This window comes from Bombina bombina, chromosome 7 (genome assembly GCF_027579735.1).
Source record: "Bombina bombina isolate aBomBom1 chromosome 7, aBomBom1.pri, whole genome shotgun sequence".
In the NCBI taxonomy this organism is placed as follows: Eukaryota; Metazoa; Chordata; class Amphibia; order Anura; family Bombinatoridae; genus Bombina; species Bombina bombina.
Genome location: NC_069505.1, coordinates 119,759,108 through 119,779,525, shown reverse-complemented (window position 1 = coordinate 119,779,525; position 20,418 = coordinate 119,759,108). Strand labels below are relative to the sequence as shown.

Here is a 20,418-nt window from a genome sequence, read left to right as displayed (position 1 = left end):
TAGTCTTAGACGCATCTGCATGATTTATTTACTAATTGTTAAAGGGACAGTGTACTGTCATTTTGTATCCCCTTAAATGTGCTCCCAATCATCCTGCTATAGTGTATTACATTGTTTACAACTAACTCCTTTACCTTTGGTTTGTCATTAGAAATAGCTGGTTTTGCCTATTGTATCCCCACCTATACTGAGAATTTTAGTACATAAGTACCTGATATTGAAAAGCTTTACAAACAAGAAGGTTTCAAAAATATCACAATCCGCTTGGGGTGGGATTGAGAGGTGCTTAAATATTAATTATCCATTGTTTTCTGTAAGTATTGGTCTAACTGTAAACAGATAAGATAAGATAACATAAGGATCATTTTGTGTAAATATAGAGAGATAAAGATATCTGCTCTCCCCGCAAACTCAGCCCATTTAAATTGGTTCTTCATTTAAATTAGGTTTCATATACAAAAATGCACCTAAATGAGCAATGTCCCATACATTGTAAAGGGGTATTAAACACCTTGAAATGTTAACATAAAATGATATATTATATTTATATATAAAAAAAAAACTGCAAAATACTTTAATTATGTATTTTGTCCCATTTTCCTCTAATTCCAGTCTGAAATTGTGAGGCTTTTCAGTTCCTGTTAGAAATGGAAGTGCAGAACACTGTTATATTTCACACAGCCATTGGCTGCACACTCTAGTGACCTATTTATAACTGTCCCTAATTGGCCACAGCAGAGAAGGTAACCTAAGTTACAACATGGCTGCTCACATTGTTTTATAGACACTAAAACTTTACATTTATTTTGTCACTTATTTAAACTAATGAATTTTTAAAAAATACATCTACATGTTATTCTCAGACTAATGTTTTATTTTAATGCACCATTCTATCTATCATTTATTTAGTGTTTCATGTCCTTTTAAACTCTGCAGCTGGTACAATGAGTCACTGTAAACACATTGAGTGGAAAACAGTTTTCAGTAAACTGACCCTTTAACTATTTTCTATTCAGCTCTATGTATTTTCAGTTTATTTAAATTTCACATCATATAAAACTTTACTATTAAGCAATCATACAATCAGGCCCATTTATCAAAGGGCTTGTGGACCTGATCCGACACTGCGGATCAGGTCCGCAAGACCTCGCTAAATGCGGAGAGCAATACGCTCTCCGCATTTAACATTGCACCAGCAGCTCACAAGAGCTGCTGGTGCAACGCCGCCCCCTGCTGACTCGCGGCCAATCGGCCGCCAGCAGGGAGGTGTCAATCAACCCGATCGTATTCGATCGGGTTGATTTCCGGCGATTCCTGTCCGCCTGCTCAGAGTCTATAAATCCATATTACCTAATACTTAGGATAGCCTTATGCATGTTCTATGCATCGTTTAATTATTTTACAGTCTTTGTGTTTTCCACCTCTGTTGGACATTTATTCCATGAATCAAACACCATTTCTGTAAAAAACAAAAACATAATTCATGCATACCTGATAAATTAATGTATTTGATGGTGGTGAGAGTCCATGATTCAATACTCCTCCTTTATGAATCAAAAGTTTCAACCAGTAGGCCAAAGAAACAGCAGAAACGTTCTATCCTTTCCTAGAGCCAGAAATGTTAAACAAACTAGAAGATTGTCAAACAAACTAGAAGTTTGGTTGAAATCCTTAATAGTATCACCATAATACTTCAGTGCTCCAACAATATCCAAATTATGCAACGATCTCTCTGAAGCATTTTTGGGATTCAGACACAAAGAAGGGACAACAATTTCTCAATTGATATTGCCTAAAGACACAACTTTAGGCAAGAAATTTAAATTTAGTCCATAGGACTGCCTTATCCGAAAAGATAAGAGACGAAAGATAAGATAAGGAGTGTCACAAGAAAGAGCAGACAATTCAGAAATTCTTCTAGCAGAAGAGATAGCCAAAAGAAAAAAAATATTCCAAGAATGAAGCTTAATATCCACTTTATGCATAGGTTCAAAAGGAGGAGCCTGCAAAACCTTCAGCACCAAGTTAAGACTCCAAGGAGAAGAAATTGACTTCATCACCGACTTAATGCATGCCAAAGCCTGAACAAAACCATGAATGTCAGGAAGATTAGCAATCTTCATATGAAACAAAACTGAAAGAGCAGAAATCTGCCCTTTCAGAGAACTGGCAGATAGGCCCTTATCAACATCATCCTGTAGAAACTGCGAAATTCTAGGAATTCTAAAAGGATGCCAGGAAAACCCATGATCTATACACCAAGCAATAAAAGCCTTCCAGACCTTATGAATCTTCCTAGTCACAAGCGTAATAGCCTGGATTAAAGTTTCAAACACCGAATCTGAGAAACCTCTATGCTTTAGAAGTTCAATCACCATGCCGTCAAGCTTAGAGATCTGAGATCCAGAAAGAAAAACAGTCATTGAGACAGAAGGTCTGGTTGAAATGGAGGATGCCAAGGAGGGCAACTGGACATCTGAACCAGATCTCCATACCAAATCCTGTGAGGCCAAGCTGGGGTAATCAAGATTACTGACAATTTCTCATGCCTTATATTGGAAACTACTCTGGGAAGAAGAACCAGAAGAGGAAACAGATAAGAAAGCTAAAATAACCAATGAGCTAGTAGAGCATCTGCATGAGGAATCTCGCAAAGTACCTGTTGAAGAAGTTTGTTGTTCAAACAAGAAGCTATCAAACTCCAAAGATCCACAATCTAATTGAACACATACTGGTGAAGAGACCATTCCCCTGGATGCAAAGACTGACAGCTGAGAAAATCTGCTTTCCAGTTGTTCACTACTGGAATATGGACTTCAGAGACTAGACAGGAAATGACTTCTGCCCAAGAGAGAATTCAAGAGACTTCCCTCATAGCTAAGAAACTGTGGGCCCCCCCGATGATTGATATAAGCCACCACTGAAACATTGTCTGATTTAAAGCAGAGATGAGACGCCCTTTTCAACAGATGCCAAGTCGGAAGAGCCCTGAAAAAAGGAGGGAGTTCTAGAACATTTATTGGTAATCTTGTCTCCCAAGGAGCCCAAACCCCTTGTGCTATCATAGACCTCCAAACAGGACAAGCAAAGGACGCTCTTGAATAATGAACTGATGATCCAGCTACCAAGTCAGAGAGTCACTTGTAATGGGATCCAGAAAAAAATATTTTGAGATAGCAGAGTATGATCCCTTCACCACTGATGAAGCATACACATCTGAAAAGGTCTGGTGTGAAATCAAGCAAATTTAATCTGAAGCTGCACTCATGAGACCCAGTACTTCCATACAAAGAACAAAAGAGTGAAAAGAGAGAGGCTGAAGGTTCAGACAGGCTGACACCAATGTTAGCCTTCTCTGATCTGTTAGAGAAAGACTCATGGATACTTATTCTATTTGAATCACCAGAAATGTAACCTTTGTTTTTAGCACCAAAGAACTCTTTGGAAAATTGATCTTCCCACTGCTGTTGAATAAACAACAACAGTCTGTTGGTGTGAGATTCTGCTAAATGAAAATATGGAGCTTGAACCCAGCATATTGTCCAGAAAACACTGCAATACCCTGAGATCTTATCACAGACAATAGGGCACATAGAGACTTTGTAAAATTTCTTGGAGCTGTAGCCAGATGGTAGAGCAACAAACTGAAAATGCTTGTCTAAAAAGGCAAACCTCAGAAACTGGTAATGCCCCCTGTGAATTGGAACATGAAGAAAAGCATCCTTTAAATATATTGCGGACATAAACTGACCTTGCTGAGCAAAAGGCAGAATAGTGCGAATAGTTTCCATTTTCACTGGTCTGAAAGTACCTTCTTTCTTTGGAACAATGAAGAATTCTGAATAGAATCCAATCCTCCTGTCCCTGTAAAGGAACTGGAGCAATCACTCCCATTGTTTCCAGATCTGAAAATGAATGAAAAGGGCACAACTGAGAGAAAGAACATTCTGTTTCTTGTTCTAACAAAAGGAACAAAATCAATTGAAGACTTTAGATTTCCCCTTGGACTTCTTGTCCTGAGAAAGAAAAGTTCCTTTACCTCTAGTAACAGTAGACATTATAGAATCCAAGTCAGAACCAAACAAGTTCTTTCCCTAAAAGAAAGAAAAAAAAAGTCTGGATTTAGACACCATATCAGCAGACCAGCACATAAGCCATAAAGCTAACTGCCAATGACATGCTTTTAACATTATTCTTAATAATGTCAAATACAGCATCACAAATAAAAGAATTAGCACTTTGGAGCAGTCTTAAGAGGTTAAAAAAACTTTTCACTAGCAGAATCATTAGAAAATTGTGATGCAAGACTAGTTAATCAGTAAGAAGAAGCAGCAGCTACATCAGCAAAAGCTGACCTAAAAAAATAACCTGTTTGCAGAAATGCCCTTCTTTGAAAGGATTTTAACTTCCTATCTAAATAGTCCTTAAAATAAGTACTGTCTTTCAAATGGATCATAGTACATTTAGCCAGAGTAGAAATGGCCCCACTTTTCTCTAGGGGCTTAGACAATTTCCTAGAAACTATTTCAGAAAACATCTGTTATAAAGACTGAATCTAAATGGTTAAAAGGTTTATCCTTAGAGACCTTAGAGTCCTTAACCCCTAAAGTAAGCAAAACCGTTTTTAAAAAGTGAACAAATATGTAAATATGTTAAACTTTGAATTAAAAAAAATAAAAAGAGGATGAATCAAGTTCAACATCAAAAGAAGATTCCTCATCACCAGAGGAAAATTTTCCTTCTAAAGACATAACAGGATTATGTCAGAATGAATAGCAATAGTAGAAGTAAAAATTCTGAACTGACCTTTTACTCTAAATTGAAGGCGTCTGCCAACATTTGAGAAAGTGTAGATTTGATGAGATCTTTCACACCTGGAGAAAAATCTGTAGAGCTCCCCTGTAAGGAACAAACAGAAAGAGCAGTAATGCCAATAGAACCAGCATTGGTCAGATTGCATTAATATTTTTAAAAATGTCATATAAATAAGCTGGAGGAGATACTTCAGCTTTTTTTTACAATATACACACTTAACATTGGTAAGAAAGTGCTTAGAGAACCCAGCTTCTAAGGTAGATTGAGGGACAGAATCAGAAGGCTCCATTATAACATTTATAGTAGAATAAATAATTATATTCCATTAAAAAAGCTCTTGAGGAATCAAAAATGTTTTTCCAAAGAAGCTTATTAAATCTTACAGGTCTAAAGCAGGCTAAGCCAAAACAATATTAAAGCAGGAGACAAGTAGACACCACACCCTAAAACCTGGATAGCGCTCACCTAAATAGGATGACATGGGTAAAAATGAAACTGTTCAAAGGGAGATTAGCACCCGAAAACCGACTTGTACATGCCAGAGGAATATATCCTCTCAGATACTTATAATATTTCCCCAAAGTAGATAAACTACAGTCCCTAAGTAAACTCAAGTTCTCCTATATGCCGCCTAGCAGCTCCTGTATAGGTACTCATCCACATTCTGGCTAAAAATACTGTGAAAGACTGTGTGTAAAACAGCCGAGTTAAAATTGAGGTCTGATGCAGCTCCGTTGCAAGTAAAAAGCCCGGGCACAATGAGGGGGAGGGGTATACCGCCGGAACAAAAGTCACTAATGCCGTGACTGTGTTAAAGTCACCCTTTTAAAAATATTTTATTAAAACAAGAGTGTACCGAGCGTAATCAACCTCTATATAAATAAAGCACATTCCCCTGCCTAACTGGAGCTTCTTCTACTGAACTCCTAACTGCACTAAGCATGTAGCAGTTTCCTTAAAGAGACAGGCACATGTTTAAAAGAAAGTGCCTTAAACTTATCCCCAAAGCTGCCAGAGGGCTAAAAAGAGCATCCATCTTACCTGGTTATGTTCCTTTTATAGGAAAAGTAAGGACCTGAAAAAGAGAAAAAAGTGTGTCATGAGGAGTGCAAGCTGAGTTCCCTGGCTATGCTGTATCTATGCTAGAGTACCTACAAATAGCCTCTGGGCTGTGCATGTGAAAATAAAAAAGCCCTTGCCTTACGTAGTACCTCTCCACTGCTTTACCAAGCATGATAAATCCTTGCAAGAAAGACAGCTGCAGCAGTATCCAGTAGAGAGCCCATCCAGTGCAGGTACTGGGTACTACAGAGGATTGCCATAGGAAATACCTGTTTCCCTCAGGGGGAGGCTAAGGACAAGTCCCTGCAATACCTGAGAGTAGTTATGGCTGAAGTCCCATAGGGAAATACTTGTTCACATAACAGGGTATTCCTATGTCCCTGTATCATTCAGCTGCTGTGAAGTCTGTCTTCTATCTTCCTTGTACAATATAAATCCCAGGGACTCTGGGTCTCACATTGGTCTGAGCTCCCAAATTAAATCATAAGCAAGTAGCTGGAACAACCTTAATTCTCAAACTTCACTTTTGAAGCCAAAAACAAAACTAGAGAGAGATGGGAGGGATTTAAAGCTCTTGTATGTGAGAAATATCCTATATGTTATGGAGGACTGTGGACCATCATCATTTTATGAAATAAATAATAATATAAAGATTCTGTCCCAAGGCGATATATATTAATAAATATATAAATTAAAATTACCCAAACAAGGCTACAAATTGTCAAATAAAAAAATGATACTTACCAATAGACTCTCATCTACCAGTAAACAACCAGTAGAAAGCCAAACCAGTACTGAAACATATCAGAATAGGTTATGGAATAGAAGTATATTGTAGATCCATAGGAGGCAAAAGGCCAGTCCCTGCCACTATTATGGAAGATTAGTGACTAAATTTCCCATGAGATGAAAAAGAGAGCCACTAACCATACCCCATATACATCTCTCTGACAAGCACTGTACTCTGAGGGGAAAACGGGTCTCAACATAGACTGAACGCCCCTCATACTGAAGAATCATATTCAAATCTTCATTCTTCACCTTCCGCCAGTGGAGACAAAGACAAAACTGAGGTACCTGTAAAGTAGTACCTAGTGGTATGGAAGAGTAATTCCGAAGAGTAATGTATTGTGGACTCTCAACACCTGTATGAAAGAAAACTGCTTCATCACATTTCTCCTTACTATTCTTCCCTCTAACTTAAGATTGTGACCCCTTGTTTTGGAATTTATTTTTTTGCTGAATGAGCTTTCAGCTTCCACTTTTTTAAGTGCCTTCATATATTTGAAGGTTTCTATCATGTCACCTCTTTCCCTTCTCTCCTCTAAACTACACATTTGATCAAAGGGCTCAACGTACTCATTTACGCTGCTTTGAAACCCTTGCGGGGCAGTTTCACACATGCAAACCTGTTTCCCGCTATGTAAGAAGCAGCGGTCATCAGCAAGCGAGCGTGTTTGGGAAGATTTCTCTTCTTCAACTCAGAGGTGGTGGAGAGAAATCACCCCGAAAAATGCTCACTCAGGGTGATTTACAGACCCTTCTCTTGTGAAATTGGTTGCACTTGAGTGTGTAATGATACATATGTGCAGAGTAGGAACAGTATCCACTGTCCCTACGAAACAAAGCTATGTGGACAAGTTCTCAAGTTGAGAACCTTGTCTGCACACCATGTAATATCTTTTGGCCCATAGAGTTTTTCTTTGTTCCTTGTCACAACAAATCTAAATACAACTAAACCACAAAACTAACAGCTGTTAAATCAATGGTAAATTGTACTTACCAATCAGATGTCCCTCGGTAGAATAAATGGACAAATAATCTAGATCACAGGTGGTGTCATATTCTATGTCAAAATAAGTGAAATCCAGCAAAATATGCATTCCATCCGGAACTATTATATTCCAAACGCACATCCTGGCAACACACAAGAATTCTCAGTTACAAATAATGAATGACAACAAAATGACTCATCATTTCTTTCCTCTTACATTTTTCTGATTTACACACATTCATGGCTTGCAGTATGTAGAACCAGCCCACCTAATTCCTATTTTTAATACAATTAAGAAAACACACTGAACCCTATTCCATCTTATTGGAATCTAAGTGTAAAAACAATCGGCTAGATTACGAGTTTTGCGTTAGCCTTAAAAAGCAGCGTTTATAGGTCCCAACGCTGCTTTTTAACGCCCGCTGGTATTACGAGTCTGGCAGGTACAGGTGTACCGCTCACTTTTTTTCCGCGACTCCAACATACCGCAAATCCACTTACGTAAATTGCGTATCCCATATTTTCAATGGGATTTTCCTAACACCGGTATTACGAGTCTTGGAAAAGGTGAGCGGTACACCCTCTCCTGTCAAGACTCGTACCGCATTTAAAAGTCAGTAGTTAAGAGTTTTATGGGCTAACGCTGTAACATAAAACTCTTAACTAAAGTGCTAAAAAGTACACTAACACCCATAAACTACCTATTAACCCCTAAACCGAGGCCCCGTCCCCACATCGCAAACACTTAAATAAAATTTTTAACCCCTAATCTGCCGACCGGACATCGCCGCCACCTTAATAAATATATTAACCCCTAAACTGCCGCACTCCCGCCTCACAAACATTAGTTACATTTTATTAACCCCTTATATGCCGTCCCTAACATCGCCAACACCTATCTACATTTATTAACCGCTAACCTGCCGCCCCCAACGTCGCTGCAACTATATTAAAGTTATTAACCCCTAAACCTAAGTCTAACCCTAAACCTAACACCCCCCTAACTTAAATATAATTTAAATAATTCTAAATAAAATTACTACAATTAAATAAATTATTCCTATTTAAAACTAAATACTTTCCTATAAAATAAACCCTAAGATAGCTACAATATAACTAATAATTACATTGTATCTAGCTTAGGGTTTATTTTTATTTTACAGGCAACTTTGTATTTATTTTAACTAGGTAGAATAGTTATTAAATAGTTATTAACTATTTAATAATTTCCTAGTTAAAATAAAAAAAAATTCAGCTGGCTCTCCCCTATTGATTCCTATGGGGAAATCGTGCACAAGCATGTTTTGCCAACTCACAGCTACCGTAAGCAGCGCTGGTATTACAGTGAGATGTGTAGCTAAATTTTGCTCTCCGCTCACTTTTCTAGGATTTAAAAAAAAACGTAATACCAGCGTTGTTTGTGGGTGAGCGGTGAGCTAAAACTGCTCGTTAGCCCCGCAAGCCTTACCGACAAAAATTCGTAATCTAGCCGAAAGTATTTCAGCTCAGAGGAATTTTTTTTTCTACTTATTTTATATTATTAATATTCAATTACTTATTTATTGCTACATTTTCCTATGTATTAAATTAGTTTCTGAAAAAGATCAAATTGCTGACTAGGATTAATTAATTATCGTTTGTCATTCATTTTCTATTTAATTATAATGGTGACGATGATCATATGTGTTTTTAGAATGGCTTATTTTATTCAGTTTTCAACTCATCATAATAATTGACTTGTGCAAATAACAGTTTCATTCAGTTTTGAGTAATTTTATAATTAAGATGTTTTTAAATGTCTACACAAGTCATACAAACACTTAAAGCAATGGTAAATTAAACCATGTGAAATTCTCCTTCTTTGAATAGCAGTGCCATAACCATCTGTAATAAGAATGTATTTTAAATCTAAGTATTTTAATATTTATCTTAATAATCCTACCATTGTTTTGTAGTCCCCCCCGTCCCTTCCGTCCTCTCTATACATTAAAACTACTCTATGCACCACTCAGGAAGGCAAACTGCATATGTGCCAGAGGTAAAGGAAGTGTGAGGCAGGCTCCACAGGGGGGCACTAGAGCATATAAGGGGAGGGAGCAGTGACACTTCACTATCCTATGGAAACCACAAGCAGCAGCAGACTTTGGCAAAACACAGAATGATTTTTTAGATCTGACAATAACAGTTGCCATTTCATGGTGGGATTAGGCATAGTGCAGGATGTAGGTAGAAGAAAGGCCCTGAGGTCAAATTCACTGAGACACTGTATTGTTTTGCTGCCTTGATTAGTAACTTGCCTTTAACACAGGAGTGGCAAAGTGCAAACAAACATAAGTGAAGCTCTCATTTGGTTGAGCAGCATCAGTTCTTGAGAGCTGTGTGTAAACAATGCATCCTATCTCAATGACCCAAAATAAAAATAAATATTACAATTTACTTTAAAGAGAAAAAATAAACTAACATCTGTTATGGGTAGGGGTCAGTATCTTGTAAATTTTGACAGAAGGAAGGCCAACCACCTAAATCTCTGATCTACAATGTTTCTTTTCTCTTGCTTTCTGGAGCGTCCATTCATTGATTTCAGTGTGCCGTACAGTAAGCTTTCTAATTGGATGAGAGACCGGCTCCCCAAGCAAAGAAAAAAAAAAACATTGAAGGGAGGCAGGTAGAGGACTCTGGGATATGTGAGTTTGTGTGTGTTAGGTACCATAAGATTTTTATTCTTATAAAAAAAGAAATCAGCTTAGCACCCAATGCTACACTTAGAAAGAAATAAAAATCCTGAAAAAATACGTTACCATACTAATAACATAAGACAGCTTAAAGGGACTGTACAATTTTGGCTACAGGAAGTGTACTCTAGTAATGGCTACAGAAAAGATTTGTAAACAAATAATGTTAGGATATGGGGGTGAGAGAGTGAGGGTAACGGGTGTCCCTGAATTGTAAATACAATAAATGGTTATCTACTGCTTACCTGAGTACATCATCCCGTAATCTTATTATTTAGAAGATATCTAAAGTGCTAAATAATATTATTCTAAAATTAAACATTTTGCAGATGACTTCCAGATTTCTACTCTTCCACAATTTAGATGACATTTGATTTGACCATCTACTCAAGTGTTATAGCAAATTACTTTTAGCCTTGCCAGAAAAAAATACAATACTGTTTCCCATTCCTTTATTTCTAAATGTTTATATGTAACTTTTGACTTTCTTAGACGTTAGGATACGTAGGATGGTTGGGAGCCCAGATTTTGTGCAAGTATGAATTTCTGGAGTTTTATATTTAAAGGAAATGAAAAAAAGAATGCCAATTAAAGAGAATTTTAAATTAACTTTTATTATCAAAGTTACTTAGTTGTATTGATATCTTGTGTTGAAAAGCATATGTAGATGCACTACTGGGAGCAAGCTGGTGATTTATGGCTACACACATTTGTCTCTTGTCATTGGATCAACAGATGTGTTTAGTGCATTGCTGCTTTGGAGCTGACTTTGGGCCAGATTAAGAGTGGAGCACAAACATTTGCGCAAGCGATATATATATATATATATATACACACACACACACACACACACACACACACACACACACACACACACACACACACACACATATATATCTATATGCATTGGAGCCCTTTGCAGTTAAAGGGATCTGAAACCCAAGTTTTGTCTTAATGATTCAGATATAGCATGCAATTTTATAAAAAAAATAATTTTCTTAGTTTCTTAGTAAGCTTAGGAGCCAGCACATTTTTTATTCAGAACCTAGGTAGTGCTTGCTGATTGGTGGCTAAATGTGGCAACTTTTCAAATGACACCTATCACAGCAGCAGTGAGAGCTTAAAGCAACACATCCAAGCAAAGCACTGCCGATCTGCATAGTGGAGGGAGGATGTGAAAGGTTGTCTGCTCTGCCCTCTTAAAGTCACCATGGCTGTTGTTTGCTGCTTGCAGAAGTTTGTAAAGGAAGGATTGCTGCTACCCTGCATTGCACACTCCAACAGCCCTCTACATGGGGAACTGTAAAAGTGGAACCCAGCCACACTGTGCAGAGCGGAGAGAGGCACTAAAATAATTACCTCTTCTGGTGCTGATGCCGATGACATTGGGCTCAAAACAAAAATTGCTGTGCACAGTTGCAGCACTATATTTTTGCCACCCAGATTTCCCTCTTCTATTAGTTCCCACCAACAGCACAGATTGTCAGTGCTTATCTTGAACTAATACTGTCACCCCCCTCAGGCAAATATGAGAAATAAAAAACATAAATATCAGGAAGATTAGCAATCTTTTTGTTAAACAGAAATCTGCCCTTTCAGAGAACTATCAAATAGACCCTCATCTAGACAAACCCTTCATGAACTGAAAAATCTGAGGAATTCTAAAAGAATACAAGGAAAATCATGATCTACACACCAAGGAATAAAGGCCTTCCAGACTTTAAAATAGATTCTCCTAGTCACAGGCTTATAAGCCTGAATCAAGGTTTTAATTACAGAATCAGAAAAAACTCTATGTCTAAGAACTATACGTTCAATTTCCATGCCATCAAGTTCAAAAACTTTAGATCCGGATGGAAAAAAGGACATTGGGACAGAAGATCTGACCTCAGAGGTACAGGCCAAGGAGGGCAACTGGAAATCTGAGCCAGATCTGCATACCAAATCCTGTGAGGCCACACTGGGGCAATCAGGATTACTGATGACTTATCTAGGTTTATCTTAGAAATCACTCTGGGAAGAAGCACCAGAGGAGGAAACAGATAAGCAAGCTGAAATGACCATGAAACTACTAGAGCATCCACTAACTCTGCCTGAGGATCCCTGGATCTCGCAAAGTATCTGGGAAGTTTGCTGTTCAAATGAGATGCCATTAGATCTACAGTCTGAGTGAACACCTCCTGATGAATAGATCATTCCCCTGGATATAGAGATTGATGACTGAGAAAGTTTGCTTCCCAGTTGTTCACTCCTGGAATATAAATTGTAAAAATTTGACAGGAGTTGGTCTCTACCCAAGAGAGATTCCGAGACACCTTCATCATTACTAGGGAACTGTGAGTTCCCCCTGATGGTTGACATAAGCCACTGCTGTGACATTGACTGATTGAAAGTGAAGATTAAACCCTATTTTCAATAGAGGCCAAGCTTCAAGAGCCCTGAAAATTGCAGAACATTGATTGCCAACCTCGCCCCCCCCGAGGAACCCAAACTCCCTGTGCTCCCAGAGCCCCCCAAGCTGCTCCCCAACCTGAGAGACTTGCATCTGTAGTGATCAGAGTCCAAGTAGGACAAGCAAAAGAAGGTCCCTGAATAATACACTGATGATCCAACAACCAAGTCAGAGACTGACTTGTACTGGGATCCAAAAATATCAAGACAGCTGAGTATTATCCCTGCAACATTGACACAGCATACAAAGCTGAAGAGGCCTCAAGTGAAAGCGTGCAAATGGAACTGCATTTGAAGCTGCAATCATGAGACCTAAAACTGATGCAAAGGAGAGAAACTGATGGAAAGGAGAGAGACTGAAGGTTCCGACAAGCTGACACCAACTTTAACCTTCTGTGCTTGATTAGAGAAAGGCTCATGTACACCTATTTGAACACCCAAAAATGTTACCTTTGTCTAAGGAACCAAAAAACTTTTTGGAAAATTGATCCTCCAACCATGCTGTTGACGAAACAACAAGAGTTGATTGGTGTGACATTCTGCTAAAGGAAAAGATGGAATTTGAACCAATATGTCATCCAGTTATGGAAACTCTGCAATACCCTGAGACCTGATCAAAGGGCACCCAGAACATTTGTGAATATTCTTGGAGCTGTACCAAGACCAAATGGTCAAGCTACAAACTGAAAATGCCTGTCCAGAAAGGCAAATATCAGAAACTGGAAATGATCTCTGTGAATTGGAACATGAAGATAAGCATCCTTTAAATCTATTGTGGACATAAACTGACCACCTTAAACAAAAGGCAAAATAGTCCAAATAGTTTTCATTTTGAAAGCTGGAACTCTTACAAACTTGTTCAAAGCTTTCAGATCCAGGACTGGTGTGAAAGTGCCTTCTTTTTTTTGAGCAATTAAAAGATTTGAATAAAATCCCATCCCCTGTTCCTACAAAGAAACTGGAACAATCACTCCCATAGCTTCCATATCTGAGACACATTTGAAAAAAGCTTGAACTTTTACAGGATTCATTGGAACATTGGACAGAAACCAATTTCCTCTGGGAGGCCTTGTTCTGAACCGTATCCGATATCTCTGTGAAATCATATTCTGGACCCAGGGATCTGGAACAGATTGAAACCAAGCCTCCTGAAAGAGGCTTAATTTGCCCCTACCAGAACTTCAGGATCAGGGACCACACCTTCATGCAGTCTTGGTAGTGGAGATAGATTTCTTACCCTGCTTTGACCTATTCCAGTTAGCACTAGGCCTCCAGACTGAACCAGAGGAACCTTATTTCTGTGCAGAGGAGTCAGTCTATTGTTCCTTATTCTGACGAAAGGAAGGAAAATGATTAGAAGGATCTGGATTTTCCTCTAGACTTTTTGTCCTGAGGAAGAAAAGCTCCTTTACCACCAGTTACAGAAGATATAATAGAATCCAAATCTGAACCAAACAACTTCTTTCCCTGGAAGGAGATAGATAATAATCTAGACTTAGACACTGTGATGAGAGTGGGAAGTGACGTCACCAGATTGGGGGCGGGGCTTAGGTCCGTTTGTCTGTGTCGCAGTTACTTAGTGAGATCAATGCTACCAGATGTATATTTCCATGGTCTACAATAAAATAGAGTTGTACCATCTTTGCTGTGCCTGTGTCCTGCATCTCATGACAGACACCATATCAGCAGACCAGGATTTAAGCCACAACGCTCTCCTGGCAAGAATTGCCAAAGACATACTTTTGACATTAATCTTTATAACACTCAAAATAAACACATCTAACAATGGTAGAAAGGTGTTCAGGACACTAGATTTAGGGACAGAATTAGACTGCTCCATTATAGCATATGGCAAAATAATGCAGTAAACACTATAACCCCTTTAAAAAACTTGAGGAATGGAAATCACGTACCCCCACCTAAGCAGCTTTTTAAATAAACTCACAGGTACAATGTATGTTAAGCCGAACTGCAAGAAAAAGCAGAAGACATTAAACATAACATCCAAATGGCAGATAACGCCCATAAGAGTAAGTCAACATGAGTGAAAAATCTCAACAGGTGCATAGCCGAGAATAAACATGCGCTAACTCAACATGCGTAAAAAAGACCAGCTTGCAAAAAGACTATATAAAACTAAAGGGTCATGCTCTAACCCGATAAGCATTAACCTAACATTTACAAACCCAAGTGTAATGGAGTGGACCTTGTCAGGAAATGTTAAGCATGAACAGAATGACACATAAGAAGTTTTCACTTTTAAACAAGTCTATACTTTTAGTCAGCAGTTCAAGGGTTAATCAACAACCCTTTTGTAGTTAAACAAACAAGAAACAAAACTGTACACATACAAAGTCATATGCATTAGAACAAAAAACATATAACATATAATCCTACAAGTTCTTGTGATAAAGCATTAGACATTTAAATACAGGTTATCCATGATAAGGTGATAAGGTGATCCATAAAAGGATTGCAGAGCTGAGCAGGGAGACATACAGGTGCAAGGTTTCAATGAACACATTTAAATAGAGTCACTAAGGCCTAGATTTGGAGTTTGGCGGTAGCCGTGAAAACCAGCGTTAGAGGCTCCTAACGCTGGTTTTAGGCTACCGCCGGTATTTGGAGTCATTCAAAAAAGGGTCTAACGCTCACTTTTCAGCCACGACTTTTCCATACCGCAGATCCCCTTACGTCATTTGCGTATCCTATCTTTTCAATGGGATCTTTCTAACTCCGGTATTTAGAGTCGTGTCTGAAGTGAGCGTTAGAAATCTAACGACAAAACTCCAGCCGCAGAAAAAAGTCAGGAGTTAAGAGCTTTCTGGGCTAACGCCGGTTCATAAAGCTCTTAACTACTGTACTCTAAAGTACACTAACACCCATAAACTACCTATGTACCCCTAAACCGAGGCCCCCCCACATCGCCGACACTTGAATAAAATTTTTTAACCCCTAATCTGCCGACCGCCACCTACGTTATACTTATGTACCCCTAATCTGCTGCCCCTAACACCGCCGACCCCTATATTATATTTATTAACCCCTAACCTGCCCCCCACAACGTCGCAGCCAGCTACCTACAATAATTAACCCCTAATCTGCCGACCGCAAAGAGCCGCCACCTACATTATAGCTATGTACCCCTAATCTGCTGCCCCTAACACCGCCGACCCCTATATTATATTTATTAACCCCTAATCTGCCCCCCTCAACGTCGCCTCCACCTGCCTACACTTATTAAACCCTAATCTGCCGAGCGGACCGCACCGCTACTATAATAAAGTTATTAACCCCTAATCCGCCTCACTAACCTTATAATAAATAGTATTAACCCCTAATCTGCCCTCCCTAACATCGCCGACACCTAACTTCAATTATTAACCCCTAATCTGCCGACTGGAGCTCACCACTATTCTAATAAATGTATTAACCCCTAAAGCTAAGTCTAACCGTAACACTAACACCCCCCTAAGTTAAATATAATTTTAATCTAACGAAATTAATTAACTCTTCTTAAATAAATTATTCCTATTTAAAGCTAAATACTTACCTGTAAAATAAACCCTAATATAGCTACAATATAAATTATATTTATATTATAGCTATTTTAGGATTAATATTTATTTTACAGGTAACTTTGTATTTATTTTAACCAGGTACAATAGCTATTAAATAGTTAAGAACTATTTAATAGCTAAAATAGTTAAAATAATAACAAATTTACCTGTAAAATAAATCCTAACCTAAGTTACAATTAAACCTAACACTACACTATCAATAAATAAATTAAATAAAATACCTATAATTATCTACAATTAAACCTAACACTACACTATCAATAAATAAATTAAATACAATGAAATAAACTAACTAAAGTACAAAAAATAAAAAACTAATTACACCTACTCTAACACCCCTAATAAAATAACAAAGCCCCCCAAAATAAAAAAATGCCCTACCCTATTCTAAATTACTAAAGTTCAAAGCTCTTTTACCTTACCAGCCCTGAACAGGAACCTTTGCGGGGCATGCCCCAAGAAGTTCAGCTCTTTTGCCTGTTATTAAAAAAACATACAATACCCCCCCCCCAACATTACAACCCACCACCCACATACCCCTAATCTAACCCAAACCCCCCTTAAATAAACCTAACACTAAGCCCCTGAAGATCTCCCTACCTTGAGTCGTCTTCACCCAGCCGAGCCAAATTCTTCATCCAAGCGGAGCAAGAAGAGGTCCTCCATCCGGTAGAAGTCTTCATCTAAGCGGGGCAGAAGAGGTCTTCCATCCGATTGAAGTCTTCATCCAAGCGGAATCTTCTATCGTCATCCATCCGGAGCGGAGCGGCAGCATCCTGAAGACCTCCGACGCGGAACATCCATCCTGGCCGACGATTGAACGACGAATGACGGTTCCTTTAAATGACGTCATCCAAGATGGCGTCCCTCGAATTCCGATTGGCTGATAGGATTCTATCAGCCAATCGGAATTAAGGTAGGAATATTCTGATTGGCTGATGGAATCAGCCAATCAGAATCAAGTTCAATCCGATTGGCTGATCCAATCAGCCAATCAGATTGAGCTCGCATTCTATTGGCTGTTCTGATCAGCCAATAGAATGCAAGCTCAATCTCAATCGGAATTTGAGGGATGCCATCTTGGATGACGTCATTTAAAGGAACCGTCATTCGTCGTTCAGTCGTCGGACAGGATGGATGTTCCGCATCGGAGGTCTTCAGGATGCTGCCGCTCCGCTCCGGATGGATGACGATAGAAGATTCCGCTTGGATGTAGACTTCAATCGGATGGAAGACCTCTTCTGCCCCGCTTGGATGAAGACTTCTACCGGATGGAGGACCTCTTCTTGCTCCGCTTGGATGAAGAATTTGGCTCGGCTGGGTGAAGACGACTCAAGGTAGGGAGATCTTCAGGGGCTTAGTGTTAGGTTTATTTAAGGGGGGTTTGGGTTAGATTAGGGGTATGTGGGTGGTGGGTTGTAATGTTGGGGGGGGTATTGTATGTTTTTTTTTACAGGCAAAAGAGCTGAACTTCTTGGGGCATGCCCCGCAAAGGGCCCTGTTCAGGGCTGGTAAGGTAAAAGAGCTTTAAACTTTAGTAATTTAGAATAGGGTAGGGCATTTTTTTATTTTGGGGGGCTTTGTTATTTTATTAGGGGGCTTAGAGTAGGTGTAATTAGTTTAAAATTGTTGTAATATATTTCTAATGTTTGTAAATATTTTTTTATTTTTTGTAACTTAGTTCTTTTTTATTTTTTGTACTTTAGTTAGTTTATTTCATTGTATTTATTTGTAGATATTGTATTTAATTAATTTATTGATAGTGTAGTGTTAGGTTTAATTGTAGATAATTATAGGTATTTTATTTAATTTATTTATTGATAGTGTAGTGTTAGGTTTAATTGTAACTTAGGTTAGGATTTATTTTACAGGTAAATTTGTAATTATTTTAACTATTTTAGCTATTAAATAGTTCTTAACTATTTAATAGCTATTGTACCTGGTTAAAATAAATACAAAGTTGCCTGTAAAATAAATATTAATCCTAAAATAGCTATAATATAATTATAATTTATATTGTAGCTATATTAGGGTTTATTTTACAGGTAAGTATTTAGTTTTAAATAGGAATAATTTATTTAAGAAGAGTTAATTAATTTCGTTAGATTAAAATTATATTTAATTTAGGGGGGTGTTAGTGTTAGGGTTAGACTTAGCTTTAGGGGTTAATACATTTATTAGAATAGCGGTGAGCTCCAGTCGGCAGATTAGGGGTTAATAATTGAAGTTAGGTGTCGGCGATGTTAGGGAGGGCAGATTAGGGGTTAATACTATTTATTATAGGGTTAGTGAGGCGGATTGGGGTTAATAACTTTATAATAATAGCGGTGCGGTCCGCTCAGCAGATTAGGGGTTAATAAGTGTAGGCAGGTGGAGGCGACGTTGTGGGGGGCAGATTAGGGGTTAATAAATATAATATAGGGGTCGGCGGTGTTAGGGGCAGCAGATTAGGGGTACATAGGGATAATGTAAGTAGCGGCGGTTTACGGAGCGGCAGATTAGGGGTTAAAAATAATATACAGGGGTCAGCGATAGCGGGGGCGGCAGATTAGGGGTTAATAAGTGTAAGGTTAGGGGTGTTTAGACTCGGGGTACATGTTAGAGTGTTAGGTGCAGACGTAGGAAGTGTTTCCCCATAGGAAACAATGGGGCTGCATTAGGAGCTGAACGCGGCTTTTTTGCAGGTTTTAGGTTTTTTTCAGCTCAAACAGCCCCATTGTTTCCTATGGGGGAATCGTGCACGAGCACGTTTTTGAGGCTGGCCGCGTACGTAAGCAACTCTGGTATCGAGAGTTGAAGTTGCGTTAAATATGCTATACGCTCCTTTTTTGGAGCCTAACGCAGCCATTCTGTGGACTCTCAATACCAGAGTTATTTTAAAGGTGCGGCCAGAAAAAAGCCAGCGTTAGATACACGGGTCGTTACCGACAAAACTCTAAATCTAGCCGTAAGTGTTCAGAGAATCTACCCTTTAAAGCAGGGATGGGGAATCTTGGCCCTCTAGATGTTTCAGAACTACATATCCCATGATGCTCAACTGGACATCAGAGTACCTAAGCATCATGGGTAATGTAGTGCTGAAACATCAGGACTGCCAAGGTTCCCAATCCCTGCTCTAAAGGATCTAAGTTTAATGAAGTAAGGACAGTTCCACTATTCTCCATCATGCAGGAAAACACAGACAATAGATAATGAAAGCGGGAGATCCAATAAAACATACACACTCTGGGATCGAAACAGAAAAACCTGAGATACAGAATAAATGATCCTACTCTTGAAGTGAAGCAAATCTTTCACAAAAAAACAAAGCAGGTGAACAAACACAGTGCAACAAGAGACAGCATCTGAAATAGCGTGGTGAGAAATAAAAACTCCTTCGCTAATATGTAAGAGGATGTGAGCAAAACTGACGTGCGAAGAGGAAACAGAGAAAGTGTGCTTTTACCACTCCGGAGCGCGTTTAACAAAAAATGCGCTAACAAACAGGAGTAAAGAAGCCAATACGAACATATAACAACCCAAATAAAAAATGAAGGGCTGACGCACAAATACGTATAAGCACCAAAAATAAAACCTAAAGGGCTGACACACAAATACGTATAAGCACCAAAAATAAAACCTAAAGGGCTGACACACTCTAAACTATACGCCTTAGGCTCAATCAGGTTTGCTATATTCATTTGTTTTGAATGACTGTTTTCTAAACTTTTAAGTTATTAAATCCCTTTTGGTGCAAAGGAAAACAATTTGTGGTAAATTTATTAACCCCTTAAGGACCAGGCAGTTCAGACTAAGGGGTCTATTTATCAAGCTTCATATGGAGCTTGATGCTCAGTGTTTCTGGCGAGCCTTCTAAAGACCGCTGCTCCATAACCTGTCTGCCTTCTCTGTGGTGGGGGACAGACATCACCGAAAATCAACCTGATTCAATATGATTGGGTTGATTGACACCCCCTGCTAGCGTTCGATTGGCCGTGAATCTGCAGGGGGTGGTATCGCACCA

At 38.7% G+C, this 20,418-nt stretch overlaps 1 protein-coding gene across 1 annotated transcript in view; it reads right to left on the bottom strand.

The window, feature by feature from the left end:
• The window catches only part of LOC128636266 (ovochymase-2-like), a 343,532-nt gene that overhangs the window by 231,470 nt on the left and 91,644 nt on the right, over positions 1-20,418 (bottom strand). The window contains 1 exon segment of the mRNA XM_053689302.1: positions 7,661-7,794. Within this exon segment, the coding sequence (XP_053545277.1) occupies positions 7,661-7,794 (134 nt within the window).